The sequence below is a fragment of the Thyridium curvatum genome, assembly GCF_004353045.1.
Source record: "Thyridium curvatum strain D216 chromosome Unknown NODE_92_length_156191_cov_86.571182, whole genome shotgun sequence".
NCBI classification, from domain to species: Eukaryota; Fungi; Ascomycota; class Sordariomycetes; order Thyridiales; family Thyridiaceae; genus Thyridium; species Thyridium curvatum.
The window spans coordinates 70,509-86,623 of NW_022156847.1; the positions used below are offsets into that span (position 1 = coordinate 70,509).

Here is a 16,115-nt window from a genome sequence, read left to right on the forward strand (position 1 = left end):
GGTGAGTGCCGCCATCAACGCTCGCGACCTGAAGCGAGCGCAACAGGCTGTGCAGAGAGCAGTCGCAGGACCATCAAGAACCGAAACTACTAGCAACTATATCATCATGCCTCCTTTACCAGCAAATCCTTATCCCACTGGCGACAGTCAAAGAGACGTTGTCATGAAAGACGACTATCCGCCTGTGCCTCCTCATGCAAATCAACCCATTCAGCAGCAGTCTTTCCACCAAGTCGAAAACACACCTGCCACAGCAGGTCAGCAAGCACCCCAAACCATGCGCGCCCATGAGGCGTCTCAAATGCAGCCTCCCTTGTCTTTTCACCCCAATGTTTCTCAAGAGCCCGTTCAGGCTTTGCCCAACTCCCAACAATCCCGTACACTACCTCACCAGACTCCCCGCATTACGATTGCAAACAAAGGTCCAGAGAATGCCTCCCAGGACCCTAAGCGCCGACAGGGCAATAATCTGCCCCCAAAAGACACATCTTGCCAGCGTGTGTCACTCCAGGTCGACGGCATGGTCGTCGAGGTCTTCCGCCCGAACGTCTGTACGAGTAGGACTCCGATCATCTTGATCCACGGCGAGTTCCACACAGGCATCGTCTGGTCCACCAAGCCGGACGGGAAGCCCGGCTGGCTTACCTATTTCCTCGGCAAGGGTTACTCGGTCTTTGTCGTCGACCTCCCGCCCAACGGCCGCTCCAACGACCTCAACGAGACCGACTTGGAGCGTCACTTTTCCCGCATGTCGCGCTCGATGGTCGAGCGGGAGTTCACGGCCTGCGCGAAGGTCAACGCGGACGGCTGGCAGACTGCGAAGCTCCACGACAAGTGGCCCGGAACCGGCCTTCAGTGGGATGGCGAGAAATGCGACCCCATCTTTGAACAGTACTACAGCCAGCTCGTGCCCCTCTTTCTGAACCGCGAAGAGCGCCAGGCCAGAGCGCAGAGGGCCGTGGTGGCACTTCTGGACACGATCGACCGGCCTTGCATCCTGCTAGGAGAAGGTGCTAGAGGCACCGTCGCCTATCTGGCGGCCGACATGGCTCCCGACAAGGTCTGCGGCATCATCGCCATCGAGCCCATCGGCCCGCCGTTCGCCCACGCCTACACCGAAGAGCCCGACCCAGAACATCCTGGCCTATTCACCCGCAAGTACAAGTACCCTTTCCAGTTCCGCCGTGACCTGCGGCGATACGGCCTCTCCGATGTCCAGTTGACATACGATCCCCCCTGCTACAACGAGTTCGCGTTCAAAGACGAGCATTTGGACGTCCGCCTGCTGCGGGAGACGACGACCGACACCATGCTGCGACGCCCGGCGCTCGACGTCGCCTGCGCCGCCCCCTTGAAAGACTACGGCAAGTGCTACCTGCAGAACCCGAACGCCCTGGCGGAGGGGGTGGACGACGAAGGCGAGCCGCGAAAGCTCGGCTTCCGCCAGCTCATACACCTGCGCAAGATGCCGCACCTGGTCGTCACCGCGGAGGCGAGCCCCCACTCGGTGTACGACTGGGTGACCGTCTTGTTCCTCGAGCAGGCCGGCGTCGACGTCTCCTGGATGGAGCTGGCCAAGTACGGAATCCGCGGCAACGGCCACCTGTGCTTCCTCGAGACCAACAGCGACGTCATCGCCGCCAACATCGATTCCTGGATCCAGAGCTATGTTGCGTCTGCTAGGAGGGCGAAAGAACACCCGCGGGAGCCCGCCATTGCGCCGCCAGAGTTGCGGATGAAGGCGCCTGCGCAGGGCCATGCCGCACCGCCAAATCAGACCGTTCCAAGCACGACTGTGCCTGGCCCGGCGACGCAGAACCAGCGCACGCAGCCTCAAGCATCCCAACAGGCCGGTAAGCAGGCCAGCACGATCGTTGTTACCGACAGTGACAGCTCTCAAGGCCCTTCTGCGAAGCCTGCTCCTGCCGCAATCAAGAAGAGCGTTGCGAAGCCTCACCAGCAAGCACTGTCGGCAGGCATCGCGCAGAACATCCTGGCGCAGCAGCCGACGATCCATGGCGCTATCCAGGCATCTGGAGTGGCACCGCCCGAGGCCAGAACATCATCGCCCATGGGCCCGCCGGGCTCGGCTATCTCGACGGCGGAGGGCAGGAACCAGGCCTACGTCAACCCGCAGACTGCCAAAGGTAGCATGAACGAAGCCGCCATGAGACATACCGAGGCCCGCTTCACGCCGCAGCCGATGGGGCCGAATCAGAGCATACAGCAGCTGCCGCAGTCCGCGCCTGCTCAGCAGCCGGCAGGAATGCCCATGGATCTCGACATGGACAAGATCATCCCGAACGTGGGACAGCAGGCCTATGCAGGTGCAGGTGCAGGTTTCCCGGCTATCGCCCCCGGAAACGAGCCGTCATCAAGCGCCGCGGCCGGCACTGCGCAGCCTCCCGCGGCGGTGAAGCAGAACAACCCTGGCAAGTCGGCAGCGAAGGCCCTGGCGCCCAAGGCGTCGCCCCAGCAGCCGCGGAAGCCGGCGGCCGCAAAGAGCATTGTCCGCAAGAAGCCCGTGAGCGGCGCCCAGAGCGACGGCGCCGCCGCCGCCGCCGCGGGCACGAAGAAGCGCGGACGTCCTACTAAGGAAGTTGTGGCCGCTCGAGCTGCGGCGGCGCGGGAGGCGGCCCTGCAGAAGGAAGCCGAGGCCAATGCTGCTTCGTCTTCTTCTTCTTCTTCTTCTGTAGTTGGTGCTGTCGCTGCTGAGGCGCGCACGCCTGGCCAGAACGAGTTGGGAGCAGCGCTTTCGTCTCCTGTTTCGTCGGCTCCTCCTTCCGGCTCGGCGCAGATGGAACATCACGGCAGCTCTTTGGCGACTGCATCCTATCCTGATCCTCTTACCAAGAAATAGACTCGGAAGGCGGATCATGTAGGACTCCCATGCGAGTCCAACATCAGAGTGGCGGGGAGTTTTGAGAGACATGTTTGAAGCTGGTGAACACCCCCCACCAGCATCGAGAGACAGCAAGAGGAAGAGCAGTCTCTGGCTTTACAAGAATCTACTTGGGGGTATCTCATCATCGTGCAAGTTGAGAAGCGATATTGACTCTTCAGACTTGCAACACAACAATGCAAGGAACGCATTCAAATCGCAGAACTAGCATCACACTGCGGACTCGGAATTACTTGGCAGGCGCATCTTTTCCCGTATTAGTGCCGGAACAAAGTCAATATTGGCAAAGAGTTGAATTGCCGAATGTGCGCGGGGTGTCAGCTCCAGCGAGACACAGTTTCTTCCTTTTTCTCGGCCATCGGCTGACCAGGGCGACTGATCAGATCTGCATAGTACAGAGTCGGCTAGCACGGGAGAATCGCGTACATATTCAGAGGTGACTCAATCTCTGAGGCGGTCTGAGGAGTGAGATGGCTTTGAGGGATTGAATCGCAGATTTCGCATTGTGGTCTTTGTGCTTTTCTTTTCTTTTCTTTCTTTTTTTTTCCCTTTTTCACTCTCTATGATAATTGACTTTCATTATTTCTTTCTACAACACAGCTATTGCTGGAATCTGTCCGTCATGGCTGTCGTGTTCTTATATCGAGCATTGACTTTTGAGACTTCGTCTCTCTCGTTCATAGCTTCAGGTATTCGGCAGGAGTAGTTTTCAATCAACTTTTCGATTATCCACTTTCCTGGTTGCTGGTTCTATAGAGGTGACGAGAGGGGCCTCCAAACTCCTTTTCTTATTATTCGTCTAGCTATGTTGCATATTCGTAAACCCATACGCATGATGCCTCATTTCGCCAAGAAACCTGGCTCGGCAAGACTCTCGGGGAGTTGGAATGTGGAGACCTGGACAATCTCCCCGTTTAATGCAACATCGAACACCGCAATAGTGGTGTTGATCACCTCTAGTGGATCGGCTCCGAAAGCCGGTTATGACAGTGCCTGCGTCTGGCACCGTATCGTGGCCATCTGCCAAGAGGCGGTCAGTTGCGAGCTCCGGTAGCCTGGGCCCGCGAGGCCCGGCAATGTCGTTTCGGGCTCTAGGCGGGGCCTTGAACCCCATCTACATCCAGGATCAAAGCCGGGCTGTGATCGGGAGCTCTCCACACGAAGCGCAACGGGGAGTTCGCCATCGTCTCAATTCGGGGGACTAGGGATTACGTGGATGCGGGGAAGGATTGGGCCATCATCTCAACTCCCTTGTCTATCGCGCGATGCTACCTAGGTAGAGAGCAGCAGCGGGAACTACCGCTCCGTCCCCCTCGAGTAGAAAAGCACCCAATGCCGTCTCACCATGGACGTCCGCTCGTGGCCCGTCCCGTCCTGCACCACTACCTGCCAGGCATATGCCACCACCGAGTCATAGTGTGAGGCATCAATCCACGTAGCTATCCAGCCATGAAGTTCGGCGCGACGTCTCTGACCGCTGCCGCGCTGGCGCTGGCCGGCGAGGCCCTCGCCGCCGCCAGCAAGCCCAACATCGTGGTCATCATGACCGACGACCAGGACGCGCGCCTGGGGTCGACCGACGTGCAGAAGCACGTGCAGAAGCTCATGGCCGAGGGCATGACGCTGCAGAACCACTTCGTCACGACGGCGCAGTGCTGCCCGAGCCGCACGTCGTACCTGCGCGGGCAGGCGGCGCACAACACCAACCTGACGCACGTCCGGGCCCCCGGCGGCGGCTGGGAGAAGTTCACCGCCATGGGCCAGGACAAGGACTACCTGCCGCACTGGCTCAAGAAGGCCGGGTATCAGACCGAGTGTGAGTTGTTTTCCTTCGGGAGGGGGTCGTCTCGTGAAGCCTCTGCGAGAGATGTCCTTGTGGGTTTGTTTGGTTTAGACTGACATGGTTGATTTGAAAAAACGTAGATCTCGGCAAGATCATGAACGGGTACAACATGGCGACGTATGCGCCCAAGCCTCTTGGCTGGGACCATACAGATATCCTCGTGAGTGGTTCTGTGACGGATCTAATAGTGAGAACCAACACAACTGACCACCTTGCCCACGTAGTTGAACCCGTACACGTACGAAGCGAACAACGTTGTCACTTCCATCAACGGCGAGCGGCCCGTCTTCTACAGAGGATTCCACCAAACAGACGTCTTCCGAGCCAAGGCGTAAGTACCACGCTCCGGGGGAAGAGACACACACTCCCTGCCCTCTCAGAGAGCGCTAACACATCCCTCTTCCCGCTTTCACTAGCCTCGCCCGCATCGAGCACCTGACGTCCCTGGACAAGCCCTTCTACATCCAGATCGCCCCGACGGCGCCGCACACGCAGAGCGACGGGCCCGTCGTGCCCCTCGAGCGGCACATGTACTCGCTGCTCGACGCCAAGGCGCCGCGCAACCCAAACTTCAACCCGGACGACGCCGTGCAGGCCAACAAGGTCTCGTGGGTCGGGCGGCTGCACCGGCTCAACGAGTCCGAGGTCGGCTTCGTCGACTGGCAGCACCGCTCGCGGCTGCAGGCGCTGCTCGGCGTCGACGAGATGCTCGAGGACGTGCTGGCGCTGCTGGAGGACAAGGGCGTGCTCGACAACACCTACGTCATCTACACGAGCGACAACGGCTTCCACTCGGGCACGCACCGCCAGATCGGCGGCAAGGGCCTGCCCTACATCGAGGACACGACCGTGCCCATGGTCATCCGGGGGCCCGGGATCAAGGCCGGCGCCGTGTCCAAGATCCCGAGCACGCACATCGACATGGCGCCGACGTACCTCGAGATCGCCGGCGTCAGGCCCGAGGACTACCCGCCCTTCTTTGACGGCCGCAGCCTGCTGAGCGAGTGGCACGGCAAGAAGTCGTCGGACTGCGGCCGCAACGGCACCGGCGCCGTCTCCAAGGAGATCCTCAACGTCGAGTTCTGGGGCTCCATCGACAACGCCGGCAAGCCCGACTTCCCGAGAGGGCAGCCGCAGAACTCGTACAAGACGATCCGCATCGTGGGCGAGAAGCAGGCCTGGCTGTTCTCGCGGTGGTGCGAGGGCAACGCCACGGAGCTGTACAACACCCTTGTGAGTTTCTTCCTCTTCCCCCATCATTTCCTATCTCTCCCCTTCGTCTTTTTCTTTTTCTTGTGGGAACATACATAGAAAGAAAGAAAGAAATGATCCCGCTAACCTCTCGCTCGCGCGCTCGCACACTTATAGGACGACCCCTACGAGCTCACCAACCTCGCCCTCAACCCGACCGCCGAGCACACGCGGCTCATGCACCGGCTCAACGGCCTGCTGCTCGTGACCAAGTCCTGCGAGCGCGAGGTCTGCCGCCGGCCCTGGCCGACCCTGCAGCAGGAGGCCGGGCCGGGGGCCTCCTTCCGCAACCTCGACGAGGCCATGGCGGCCCGGTACGACGGCTTCTTCGCCGCGCTGCCCCAGGTCGGGTTCCAGGAGTGCATGTTCTACCAGTACGCGCCCAACGAGGTGCCCTTCTACCCGCCCGCGGCGCAGCTCGGCCTCGGCACGCAGTGGCGCGGCTCCAGCGACAACTACCCGACGCACGACACCAACGGGACCAAGGTGCCCGGCAACCCGGGCCGGATGGGCACGGCGGCGCAGCGGCACGCGACGCTGGCCGACGTGCTCAAGAGCGCGAGGAACGTGACCAACGCCGAGATCGGCAGCGTCGTCGAGTGCGTGGCGCCCAACTACTGCCCCGGCGGGGGCGACTGACTGCATGAAGAGGGAATGAAGAGTGGCTTTGAGGCATTCGTTCACGAGGGGCAGGTTGTGCAAGCCCGGCTTTTGTAGATCTGGCTTTGCCCGGGAAGATGGGCGGCCTTTTTATCTTCGGCTAGGTAGCTAGCTAGCTTCGAAGCGCAGTGCTTCTTTCAAGTAAAAGTGAGCAACATACCCCGAGCCTTGGGACCGTATAAATCGTGAGCCTTCTGACATAGACCAGCAAATCGCACGCGAACAGTCCTCCGTAAGGAAACCCCGAATGTTCCGAAGCAGTTGCAGATTGATTCATCTTGTTGTCGTATGCTTTACCCTTTTGTTTTTTGTTCCGTGTTTTTGTTTCCTTTCAGGTTGCACCTCCTGCGCATCATCGTCGTCGTAAATGGGCTTCAAATTGTCCACAAAGTTCATCTCCACCACCGCAGCAAAGCCCTTCAAGCGCCGCCCTCGCGCTTGGCGTACTCGTCCTCGATGGCCTCCTTGTACTTCTCGTCCGGGGACCGGGGGTCCTCGTCGAGCACGCCCTTCTTGAGCAGCTCCTCCGGGCTGGGCCGGTGGGCGATCTTCTCGTTGAGCGTGTCTGCGCGCATGCTCCGCTCCAGCTGAGTAGGTGAAGGACCCGCTTGTCAGCACTCTTCAACGAGTCCTGCGACGCTTGTATGTCTTTGAAAGAGAAGTGGAAAGAAAACAAAATAAAAGGCGCCAAGTTTACTCACCTCTTTCTGGTGGGCCTGCAGGCCCGGGGCGGCGGTGGACGCGGGGAGGATGTTTCCTGTAGGTGGGCAAGAAAGCTTGTTAGTCTTGGTGCGTAAGCGTTGCGGCCCAATCGGGGGCGCAGCGAGGAAGAGGGCTGGGCGTACGCTCGACGAGCTCGGAGCGATCCGGGCGGTGCTGGAGGTGCTGCTCGAGAGAGTTGCGGCGCTCGACGGGCGAGATGGGAGCCTCGTCGACAACCTTGTCGGCTGTCTGCTGCTGCTGCTGATCGGCCATGATGTGGTGTGTGAAGTGTTGTTGTAGCGGTTGACGACAGTGGTGGAGGGTTGTGGAGATGTCTCGATGAAAGCTGAGCAGATCAATCGGATAGTTATGGAATCACAGTGTACCTGTTTACCATAAGCAGAAGAGGGAGAAAATGAAGAATGGGGTGAGAGATCGGATTCCCGGATGTTGGTTTTTGTAGCTCTGGAGGAGAGAGTCGGGACCCTGCAGGATAAACAGGTGACGGCGGGCAGCCATCGAGAGGGGCAACGGGCACATGCCCATCCCATTCCACCCGTGATGTAATCGCCTGGCAGGACTTGCAGGGGGTTTGTACAAGTACCTCAGTTAGGCACACTAGCGGCCGGCACCTAAGCTTTCGCTGGCGCCGCTTAGCGCCTCTGCTCCCCCGCATTTGCCCAGCTCTTCAAGCAGCAAGCCTGTGATGGGATGGGGTCAGTTTGAATGCTCTCTATCTGTAGATTCAATGGACTTTCGTGCAATAAATATCAATGATTTGTTGCAGTAAAGAAATCAAGAGATAGGTACAAGTATGGCTGATACATCGAAGCCTCTCAAAGATGGCAGCCGATGTGTACGGAGTATCGTATGACAACAATTTGATGGACAAAGCAGAGACTTGGACTCAGCATCCACTGGCCTGCCTAGCTGGCTCGCTATGATATGTACAATGTTGATACACACTCCCTTCACTGCATTCGACCTGTCATCCAACCAACATCCTGGTATTCGCAACAACACGACGTCGCCAACGCCTACTCCTCGCACGCCGCCTTAATCAAACCCCAACCAATAAGCATCATCGCTGCGCCGCCCGCAGTAAACATCGCTCCCCTGTAAGCCAAAAAGTTTCCAGCAGGTTGTCAGCCACTTACTTCCGTTACCCCTACAATAATAAAAACTGCACATTCGAGAGAGAGAGAGAGAGAGAGAGAGAGAGATAAACAACAACTCACATCTTGGCCCCCTTACTCTTGAAAACGACATACAGCTCCGCCGCGACGGGCACCACCCCGCTGACGATCAGCCACCCGCTCTGCCTGTCCCACCGCGCGTGGTGGAACAGCACCAGCGCCGCCGCCACGCCGAGCTCCCGCGCCCCGAGCAGCGGCGTCAGCAGCGGGTCCACGGCCGCCGCCGCCGCCGCCGCCTCCTCATCCTCGCCGCCGGCCACCTTGTCCGCCGCCGTGCAGCACCCGCGCCGCCGCCGCCGGCCCGGCAGCAGCAGCTCCCGGCCGGTCGTCCAGGGGCAGACCATCTCCAGGACGCCGAGGTGGGCGTACGCGGCCGCCACGCCGAGGCCCAGGATGCGCCACGTCGGTAGTCCGATGCCGAGGGCCATTGTGTGTTTCCTTGTGTCTTCCTTTTTGTGTTGTTGTAGCTAGGTTTCGCCGTTTGTCTGTCTTCTCTCGCTCTTTCTCGTACAGCACGGAAATAATATATGATAAAAAAAATAAATCAAGGAGAAGTTGATGTTGGATCAGGTCACCGTGGACAGAGAGGGAGGAAAGAAATACTTCCTGAAGGCGAGTTTGCTGATTCGTCATGAGGCCCATCGCCTCTCCACTCTTGGGTTCTACTTCCGAGTCTCGTCGGGTCTCACCAGCCAGACTCAAAACAGGCCATAGCCGTTACTAACTCTTTTTGCACGCTTCTGATGCCTTGTATGCTAGTTCCCGTCTTCTCTCGGTCCAATTCTCCAAAGTATCGTATCAGGGAACCCTGCATGAAAGACCCCCCCTCTTTCACGGGACTGCATGTGGACCAGCTCCAGTGATCACCATCCTCAGCAGTGCTCGATCTCGTCAACCCCAATCAGGGAAAGCTAGCGCGCCGCAAAACTACTGCAGGTAATCCTACATCAAAGGCAAGCAAGTAAGGATCCAAGACACGCAGGCACCCGTTCAGGCTACGGCAGCTGCACGCTCGATTGCGCACCGCGGCGTGGGGAGCAGCCCAGTCGCCAGTCGATGCCCGACACCCAGGCATTAGTACAGCGAATGGCCGCACCCAGCCAGCAATTTAAGACTAACAAGTGCAGTTTCAACTGCCCCACGGCACGAATAGAGCCTCATAGATCAACGACAAGCAAACCAAGACATCAATGGGAGAGAAAAACAGACAGTTTCCTCTATAATCTATGATACGTCCTAACCCTCTCTGACTCATTTCCAGAATGATAAACTAAACAAAATCCAAATGCGCCCTCGCGATGCTGCTGTGCTACCCAGGATTGTGGTGTTGTCGCTGCCCAAGGAACCCCAACTATCCCACAACCCGGCCGTGAGGCGTTCTTGATAGCCATGTAAAAATTCTTTACCCCTCCGTCCAGGCACAACGAAATGGGAAATAAAAGCCAAATCTAGGTGTCCTTCCCAAGTACCCGACCTGACCAAAGGAAAGGAACGACCAAGATGTTTAATCACGAGCCATACCAATTCCTACCCAAAACCAAGCCATTGCTCCACTGCTCATATCGTACAACACGGCCCCCACCCCCTTCATGACGAAGCAGGAGAGAACCTAGGCTGCCTCCCCCACGCAATATGTGAAAAGGAAAAGATTTTTTTTCTGTGATTGTTGGGTACGCCGGCTCCTCTATCCGGTCTTGTGGGAAGAGGAGGAGTAGCTGGGGCTGGGATCAGACGGGTTGTAGTGGCGCTTGTGGTGGTTGACCACAGTCACAACGTCGCCAGACTTCTTGGTGCGATCGACATAGTCGACTCTGTAGGACTCTGTTGAGGATTGGTCAGACATGCTCCCTGAGCTTGGAGCCAGGGAAGATAACATACCGGCTGTAGGATCAAAGTAGCTCGAGTGCCTGACCTTGGGGTCGTCATATCTGGGAGTTCCGGAAGAGTGCGATGTGTAGGAATTGTATGTCGAGTCAGTCTTGGAGGAGGAAAAGCTTGTGTTGGAGCCGTAGCTCACGGTCACCTTGCCGTATGACATCTTGAAGTCGTTTGGTAGGACGAGATCTTGTATTGATGTAGACGAAAGTGATATCACTGAACGCAACTTGCTTTCACGAGGGATGATGAAATGTGATGGTAGAGAGGGAGACTGAGAGTAAAGAGGACGATAGGAACTGACGCAACTTATATATCAGAGGAAAGCTATCCAGTCAAAGCCGCCAATGCCTCCTAACCTACCTGGCCGTATTGATCGAGTACCGAAGCTAGCTCCACCTATAATCAAGGCGGACATAGAAGCTTCAAACGAGGGCCTATCCCAGTCGACTAAAACTCACACACTTGTGTGGATGAGTGACTGAGTGATGTTGCGGCCTGCGAATGCCCCACTCCGAGGCAGAAGTCGCAGGGGGATCCCGCCTGGGAGCGCATCTCTTCCATCGCGGAGAGAGACGGGATGACTCAAAGGCAGAATGGCCTAGACAAGGAGAGAGAATTTGCAACGCGGTGCCTACTTCGTAGGGCCGTGGGCGGACCAGATTGGGCCAAGCAACCTTGGAAGTGGTTATGTTTGACGGGAGTACCGCTGTGGTGAGGAACCTTGGAAGTGTGGAGCCCGGCCACGCCAACTTCGCGGGTGCGAACTTGCTGCCACCGGGGGCTATGCTTGGTGCTTTTTGGGCAGCAAAAAGAAAAGGGGACAACAAGAGCAACGGCAAGTGGCGGAGTGGCAGTGTTGATGAAGACGTCACAAAGGAGAGATGCGGTATTTTGAGCCGAATTCCTTCCTTCATCTCGACTGAAGACTGGGGAAGCAAGGCGCATGGCCACGGCACTGCGGGCGAGGCGGATGTTCAGATTGGAGAAGGGGCCCGCAGCCGGATTGCCCGAGGGAAAGCCCTATTTGATCAATTCAGGACGATTCGATGAGAGAGTCAAGGTACGGGTTTTGCTTGTTGATTGAGCAATGAGAGGGTTGTCACAAGACACCAGATGGAGCAGCCCTGCCCTGGCTGAATGAAGGTGAGCGACTTTGCGTCTGGTCTAGGACCGGAAAGGCACGCCGAAGGGACCCCCCCCCTGGATGCTGGCCACCACCTGGTACTGGGCACCTAATCGAGACAGCTCACTGGCAAGACCGACCATCTGGGCAGTGAGCAGTAGGTGCCTTGTGTTCCATCTGGAAAAGGCAGTGCTAGTGCTTGCTGCCTCAATGCGCTGCGCTTGGCGGGGTGAGACGGCAAACGAGCCCGCGGATGCCTGGCGGAGACCTGAGGTGACTGTGCTGAAGGCAGGAAGCGCGCCTCCAGCCCGAGAGGACCGGTTGCCTGCGCGATTTGGTGTGAAACAATGGATTCGTGGTGATTCGTGGCATGGAAGCACTTCTCGGGCGTATTTGACAATGCAGCATTGAAAGAAGAGCCGGGATGGCATAATGAAGAGATCGAAAAACAATGCGCAATTTGCCAGGGCGTAAAGAAAACAGATATGGGCGTGGATCTGTACCGCGGTCGCGCTTGCAGCTGCAAGCACTATCCAGGTACATCCTATCAGGACTGCAGGGTTTCATCCCATCCGTACAGATTGGTGCGCGCCCTGCACACCAACACACCTTGACCGCTTCACCCTTCTCGGCGCTTGTCAAACAGCTATCCACTCCAATCATCGACTGGTCGCCTGTTGGCCCTTCTGATGTCGTCAATCAGCGCCACCTGGTCTGCTGAGACAATTTGAAACTTTTTGAATCCAGGTTCAAGCCCGTCAATTTGAGCCAGGGCAGACTCGAAGGCTGGATCGGGCAACTGGCCAGCGGATAGCTTGCCAAGCTAGGCGACCGAGCTCCGTGCTATCAGTCCCACGAGTCCTAATACGACAGTCCTACCAAGAATGCCCTGCGGAAGATGCTGGGGGCCGGTGGCGAATTACGCAAGCTTGGAGGGATCCGATGTCAGCATCGTTTCGCGCATACGCGTTATGTGCAGAGATTTCAATTTCCAAGGCGAGGAAAAGGGATGAATGAAAATGGGTATCAGCTGGCTACTCAACATGACAGCCAAAATCAAGCCCCAAAAAAGATGCGCATATGATCTCCCGCGCTTGCCAGGCGAGGCGGTACGGAGTACATGGAGGGTTGCTGTCAAGCTCTTATCTTATCAGCGCTGAGCTGACCACGCAGCACCAAGTTGAGGCAAACACCATTGATTGGTTGAGGCTTGATAGTTCCTCGGCATCCCGTCGCCTCCCTTTTCCCTGGATTTGGTATTGCTCCGGGCGTCGAACTTGTGGAGGTGACGGGAACAAAGTTACCGAAGATGCTTATTCATCTGCTCTATGCGCATCCAAGAACCGGTTTGAACAACCCATACGAGCCTCGACGCACGCCTCATTGGCTGGCAAGAGTCGAGCTTGCTGATCGCCGTCCCCAGCTGTTTGTTCTCCAAGATTCGATCTTCATGGCAGCCCCGCGGCATCTCACAATTTGTGGCCTAGCATTATCTGAGGCTGCAGAGATACTAGCTCGCATCAACTCGAATAGTTCAGACTAGGTAGTCTGTCTTGCTCGTCTTCCCTGACAAACCATCCCAGATATGCGGTTCCTGCATCGCCCTACTCCACGCTCGTTGCTACTACATGTGTCACCTCTTCACGTGCTCGGCAGCCAGTTCCACCGGTTCCATGTGTGGTTTCGAGGCGTACGGTGGCGGCACATGAAGCTCCGCCTTCCATGCAGACTCCCCATCCACCTCGTGAGGACGTGACGTGGCATCTTTCTCAGAGGCATGTCCCTGTCCTGACCTTTGTCTCCGGAGACGCCGCCAGAGAAGCAGAGCGCCTGCCAACAAAAAGACCACGGCCGCCGCCGCCCCTACGCCGATCCCCGCCTTGGCGCCAGCAGAAAGCCCCGTCGAGCCGCCTCGAGTCAGACCTGTTGGCATCGATGAAGCGAGCCTTTGAGAGGAACCGGGCACCGCTTCTGGCGTTATCTCGGGCGTCGTCGTGGGCGTTGCAGTCGCGATGTCGCTCGACTGCCAGCGGAGCTTGATGCCGTACGCGTTGATGCCGTTGGCCGTCTGGCTCGAGGTGACAAAGTCGCCACCAAAGACGCTCGAGGTGTAGACAAAGGTGTTCCAGACGGGGTTGGCGAAGGAGCAGACTTCTGACGAGTAGAATGGTAGGTTGCTCGCGGTTTGACAGTTGTAGGAGCTTCAATGTTCCGAGACGTCAGCGTTTTGCAACACGACGCCCTTGCCTGGGCCACCTGCAGGGCAGCTACATACCTGGGGCAACACGTCGCCCTCGTCTCCGTCACGATGCCTACGGTGATGACGTTGGAGCACGCAGTCGTGTAGCCCGACGGACAGTGGATGCCGGGCGAGAAATAGGCGTCAGTAGCGGGGGACCATCCTGTCGGCAGACAGGCCGTCGAGGGCGTCGTCGGGCCCAGATGATATTCTCCACAGGGGACTGTCTTCTTGCCGCCGACGCATGTGTACGATGCGTTCTCAAAGAGGTAGATGTTGGAGATGCACGAGGCCGCAGGAGTGAACACGGTCGTCAACGACGCGATGTCCATGGTGTCTCTCTGGTGTCTCTTTGATATCACTGGCGCATTGGGGAAGGCTCCGAGAACGAACAAACTTAGCCCACAGGACCAGGTTCGTGGGATCGATTCACTCTATATCAACCGCCACGACCCGACCCGACCCAAGCACTCTGTACTCCCACAGACGCGCTGGCCCGCGATGCCTGTCTCCTGTTTTATGTTTTTGGTATGAAGGGACCTGGCTTGCCGGCGATCAGTCCTCTCTGCCCCTGCATGATGGGCCAAGAGTGCTGCTGCGGCAACTAATGCAGAGAGATGCTGTTGTATCACCAAAACCAGGCCAATGAACTGGTGCCCTCCCCTGCAGGTCCCTGTGCAGTTCTATTTCTACTGGGTGATTAATTGAGTGTGCCTCTGGCCGGCACTGACAAACGATGTGAAACATGGCCTGGCAGGCCGGGGGGGAGGAGGCGTTGCTACTCCGTACAGCTGGTATGCAGTCAGCAATGCTCAGACCGCTTCAAGATAAATCAAGTCCCTGCTCACAGGCCTGAGTGCTCAAAAAAGCAACCTTGTCGCCTCCCACAAATTGGATATTTGGGGTCTGGCTGTAACTCTGTAGGACACGTTTTGATTGGTGCAAGCGTGCGCCGGTCCCGAGCTCGCGCTCTGAAGACACCACGTTGGCCACTGCCCTGTCGCCATTAGCGCATCCCGTTACAGGGGGAGAAGAGCATCGCCCCAGTAACACCCCCTCCACGCTGCCGCCCACCACTCAATTGATCCCTCCCAGAACCACGACCTGTCATCTCCTCTCAAACACCACTGCGACGAACACACACCCATCACCCAACCGCACACTCTCCAGAATGCGTCTTCTCGTTTCTCTATCCCTGCTGGCCTCGGCCGCTGTCGGTGTTCTCGGTGCCGAGGAGCTGGGCATTGACGTCACCACCGCCGTCGAGTGCGAGAGGAAGACCAAGAAGGGCGACACCATCCAGGTGCACTACCGCGGCACCCTCAAGTCCAATGGCCAGAAGTTTGATGCCAGTGCGTTCAACCCCCTAGACTCCCGCCCCCTTTTTCGCACTCACTCGGCCGAGGACAGCTCGGGCGAATGAGGTTGGGCGGAGGAGGGACAGCGGACTTGCTCGCGACGGATGCTGACCGGAGGGGCGGGGGGGTGTTTCCCACCGCTCTTTATAGGCTACGACCGCAATGTGCCTTTCGCCTTCACTCTGGGTGGCGGGCAGGTGATCAAGGGGTTCGTTAATGGCCGCGCGATCGACACGATGGACTGTTTTGGGGTTGCTGACATGTCGTATCTAGCTGGGACCAGGGTCTGCTCGACATGTGCATCGGCGAGAAGAGGTTCGTGCCTGCCAATCCAACCGGTGACAGTCGGGAAAGGAGACTTCTTTTTACTGACTTCTATTTGTTCGTTCCAGGACTCTCACCGTCCCTCCCAGCCTGGGCTACGGCCAGCGCGGCATGGGCCCCATCCCCGCCGGATCGACCCTAGGTACGCAGGCTACGGACATGAAGATACCCCAGGTCGACGCGAACAAGTCATTTGCTGACAAGAGAATCCTTGTCTCCCATGTACACAGTCTTTGAGACCGAGTTGGTGGGCATCCAGGGCGTCCCGAAGCCCGAGTCCATCGTGACCAAGTCCGCCACCAAGAGCAGCGCCGCTGCCGAGTCGAGCAACGTCGCCGAGTCGGCCTCGGAGAAGATCGCCGAGAAGGTCGCCAGCAAGGTCGCCGAGGCGGCCGAGGTCGTCAAGACCATCATCGCCGACACCGACGACGTCGAGGAGCACCAGGAGCTCTAGAGGAGGAGCGCATTGGACGTGGCGTACTGGTAGATGTGTGCATCGAGTGAACCTTTGCTGGTTCTGGGGTTTTGTAGACAAAAGCACCCTGTGTTTAGTCAACATGCTTGCAATTGCAATACACGAGAAGCATCTCTTGACACTCTCGTATCGCACAGGGCGCATTGGACCTCTGTGAATCGTGT

General features: G+C 57.8%; 6 protein-coding genes across 6 annotated transcripts; 3 read left to right on the forward strand and 3 right to left on the reverse strand.

Annotated features, from left to right (window-relative positions):
* Window positions 1-106: 106 nt before the first annotated feature.
* On the forward strand, window positions 107-2,860 carry E0L32_010835 (uncharacterized protein; the record flags this gene model as incomplete). Its single annotated transcript, XM_031133497.1, has 1 exon — window positions 107-2,860. The coding sequence occupies one exon, from the start codon at window positions 107-109 to the stop codon at window positions 2,858-2,860; it is 2,754 nt and encodes a 917-aa protein (XP_030988952.1).
* Window positions 2,861-4,351: 1,491 nt separating this feature from the next.
* Window positions 4,352-6,635, forward strand: E0L32_010836 (uncharacterized protein; the record flags this gene model as incomplete). The annotated part of the gene is made up of 5 exons (XM_031133498.1): window positions 4,352-4,718; window positions 4,826-4,905; window positions 4,970-5,076; window positions 5,162-5,978; window positions 6,114-6,635. The coding sequence occupies 5 exons, from the start codon at window positions 4,352-4,354 to the stop codon at window positions 6,633-6,635; spliced, it is 1,893 nt and encodes a 630-aa protein (XP_030988953.1).
* A 440-nt stretch (window positions 6,636-7,075) lies between these two features.
* On the reverse strand, window positions 7,076-7,631 carry E0L32_010837 (uncharacterized protein; the record flags this gene model as incomplete). Its single annotated transcript, XM_031133499.1, has 3 exons — window positions 7,076-7,243; window positions 7,358-7,413; window positions 7,502-7,631. The coding sequence occupies 3 exons, from the start codon at window positions 7,629-7,631 to the stop codon at window positions 7,076-7,078; spliced, it is 354 nt and encodes a 117-aa protein (XP_030988954.1).
* Window positions 7,632-10,238: 2,607 nt separating this feature from the next.
* E0L32_010838 (uncharacterized protein) lies at window positions 10,239-10,592 on the reverse strand (the record flags this gene model as incomplete). Its single annotated transcript, XM_031133500.1, has 2 exons — window positions 10,239-10,375; window positions 10,433-10,592. 2 exons carry the CDS (start codon window positions 10,590-10,592, stop codon window positions 10,239-10,241), a joined length of 297 nt encoding a protein of 98 aa, XP_030988955.1.
* Window positions 10,593-13,188: 2,596 nt separating this feature from the next.
* On the reverse strand, window positions 13,189-14,126 carry E0L32_010839 (uncharacterized protein; the record flags this gene model as incomplete). The annotated part of the gene is made up of 2 exons (XM_031133501.1): window positions 13,189-13,756; window positions 13,831-14,126. 2 exons carry the CDS (start codon window positions 14,124-14,126, stop codon window positions 13,189-13,191), a joined length of 864 nt encoding a protein of 287 aa, XP_030988956.1.
* An 839-nt stretch (window positions 14,127-14,965) lies between these two features.
* E0L32_010840 (uncharacterized protein) lies at window positions 14,966-15,930 on the forward strand (the record flags this gene model as incomplete). The annotated part of the gene is made up of 5 exons (XM_031133502.1): window positions 14,966-15,146; window positions 15,303-15,360; window positions 15,426-15,467; window positions 15,545-15,618; window positions 15,707-15,930. 5 exons carry the CDS (start codon window positions 14,966-14,968, stop codon window positions 15,928-15,930), a joined length of 579 nt encoding a protein of 192 aa, XP_030988957.1.
* Window positions 15,931-16,115: the final 185 nt, after the last annotated feature.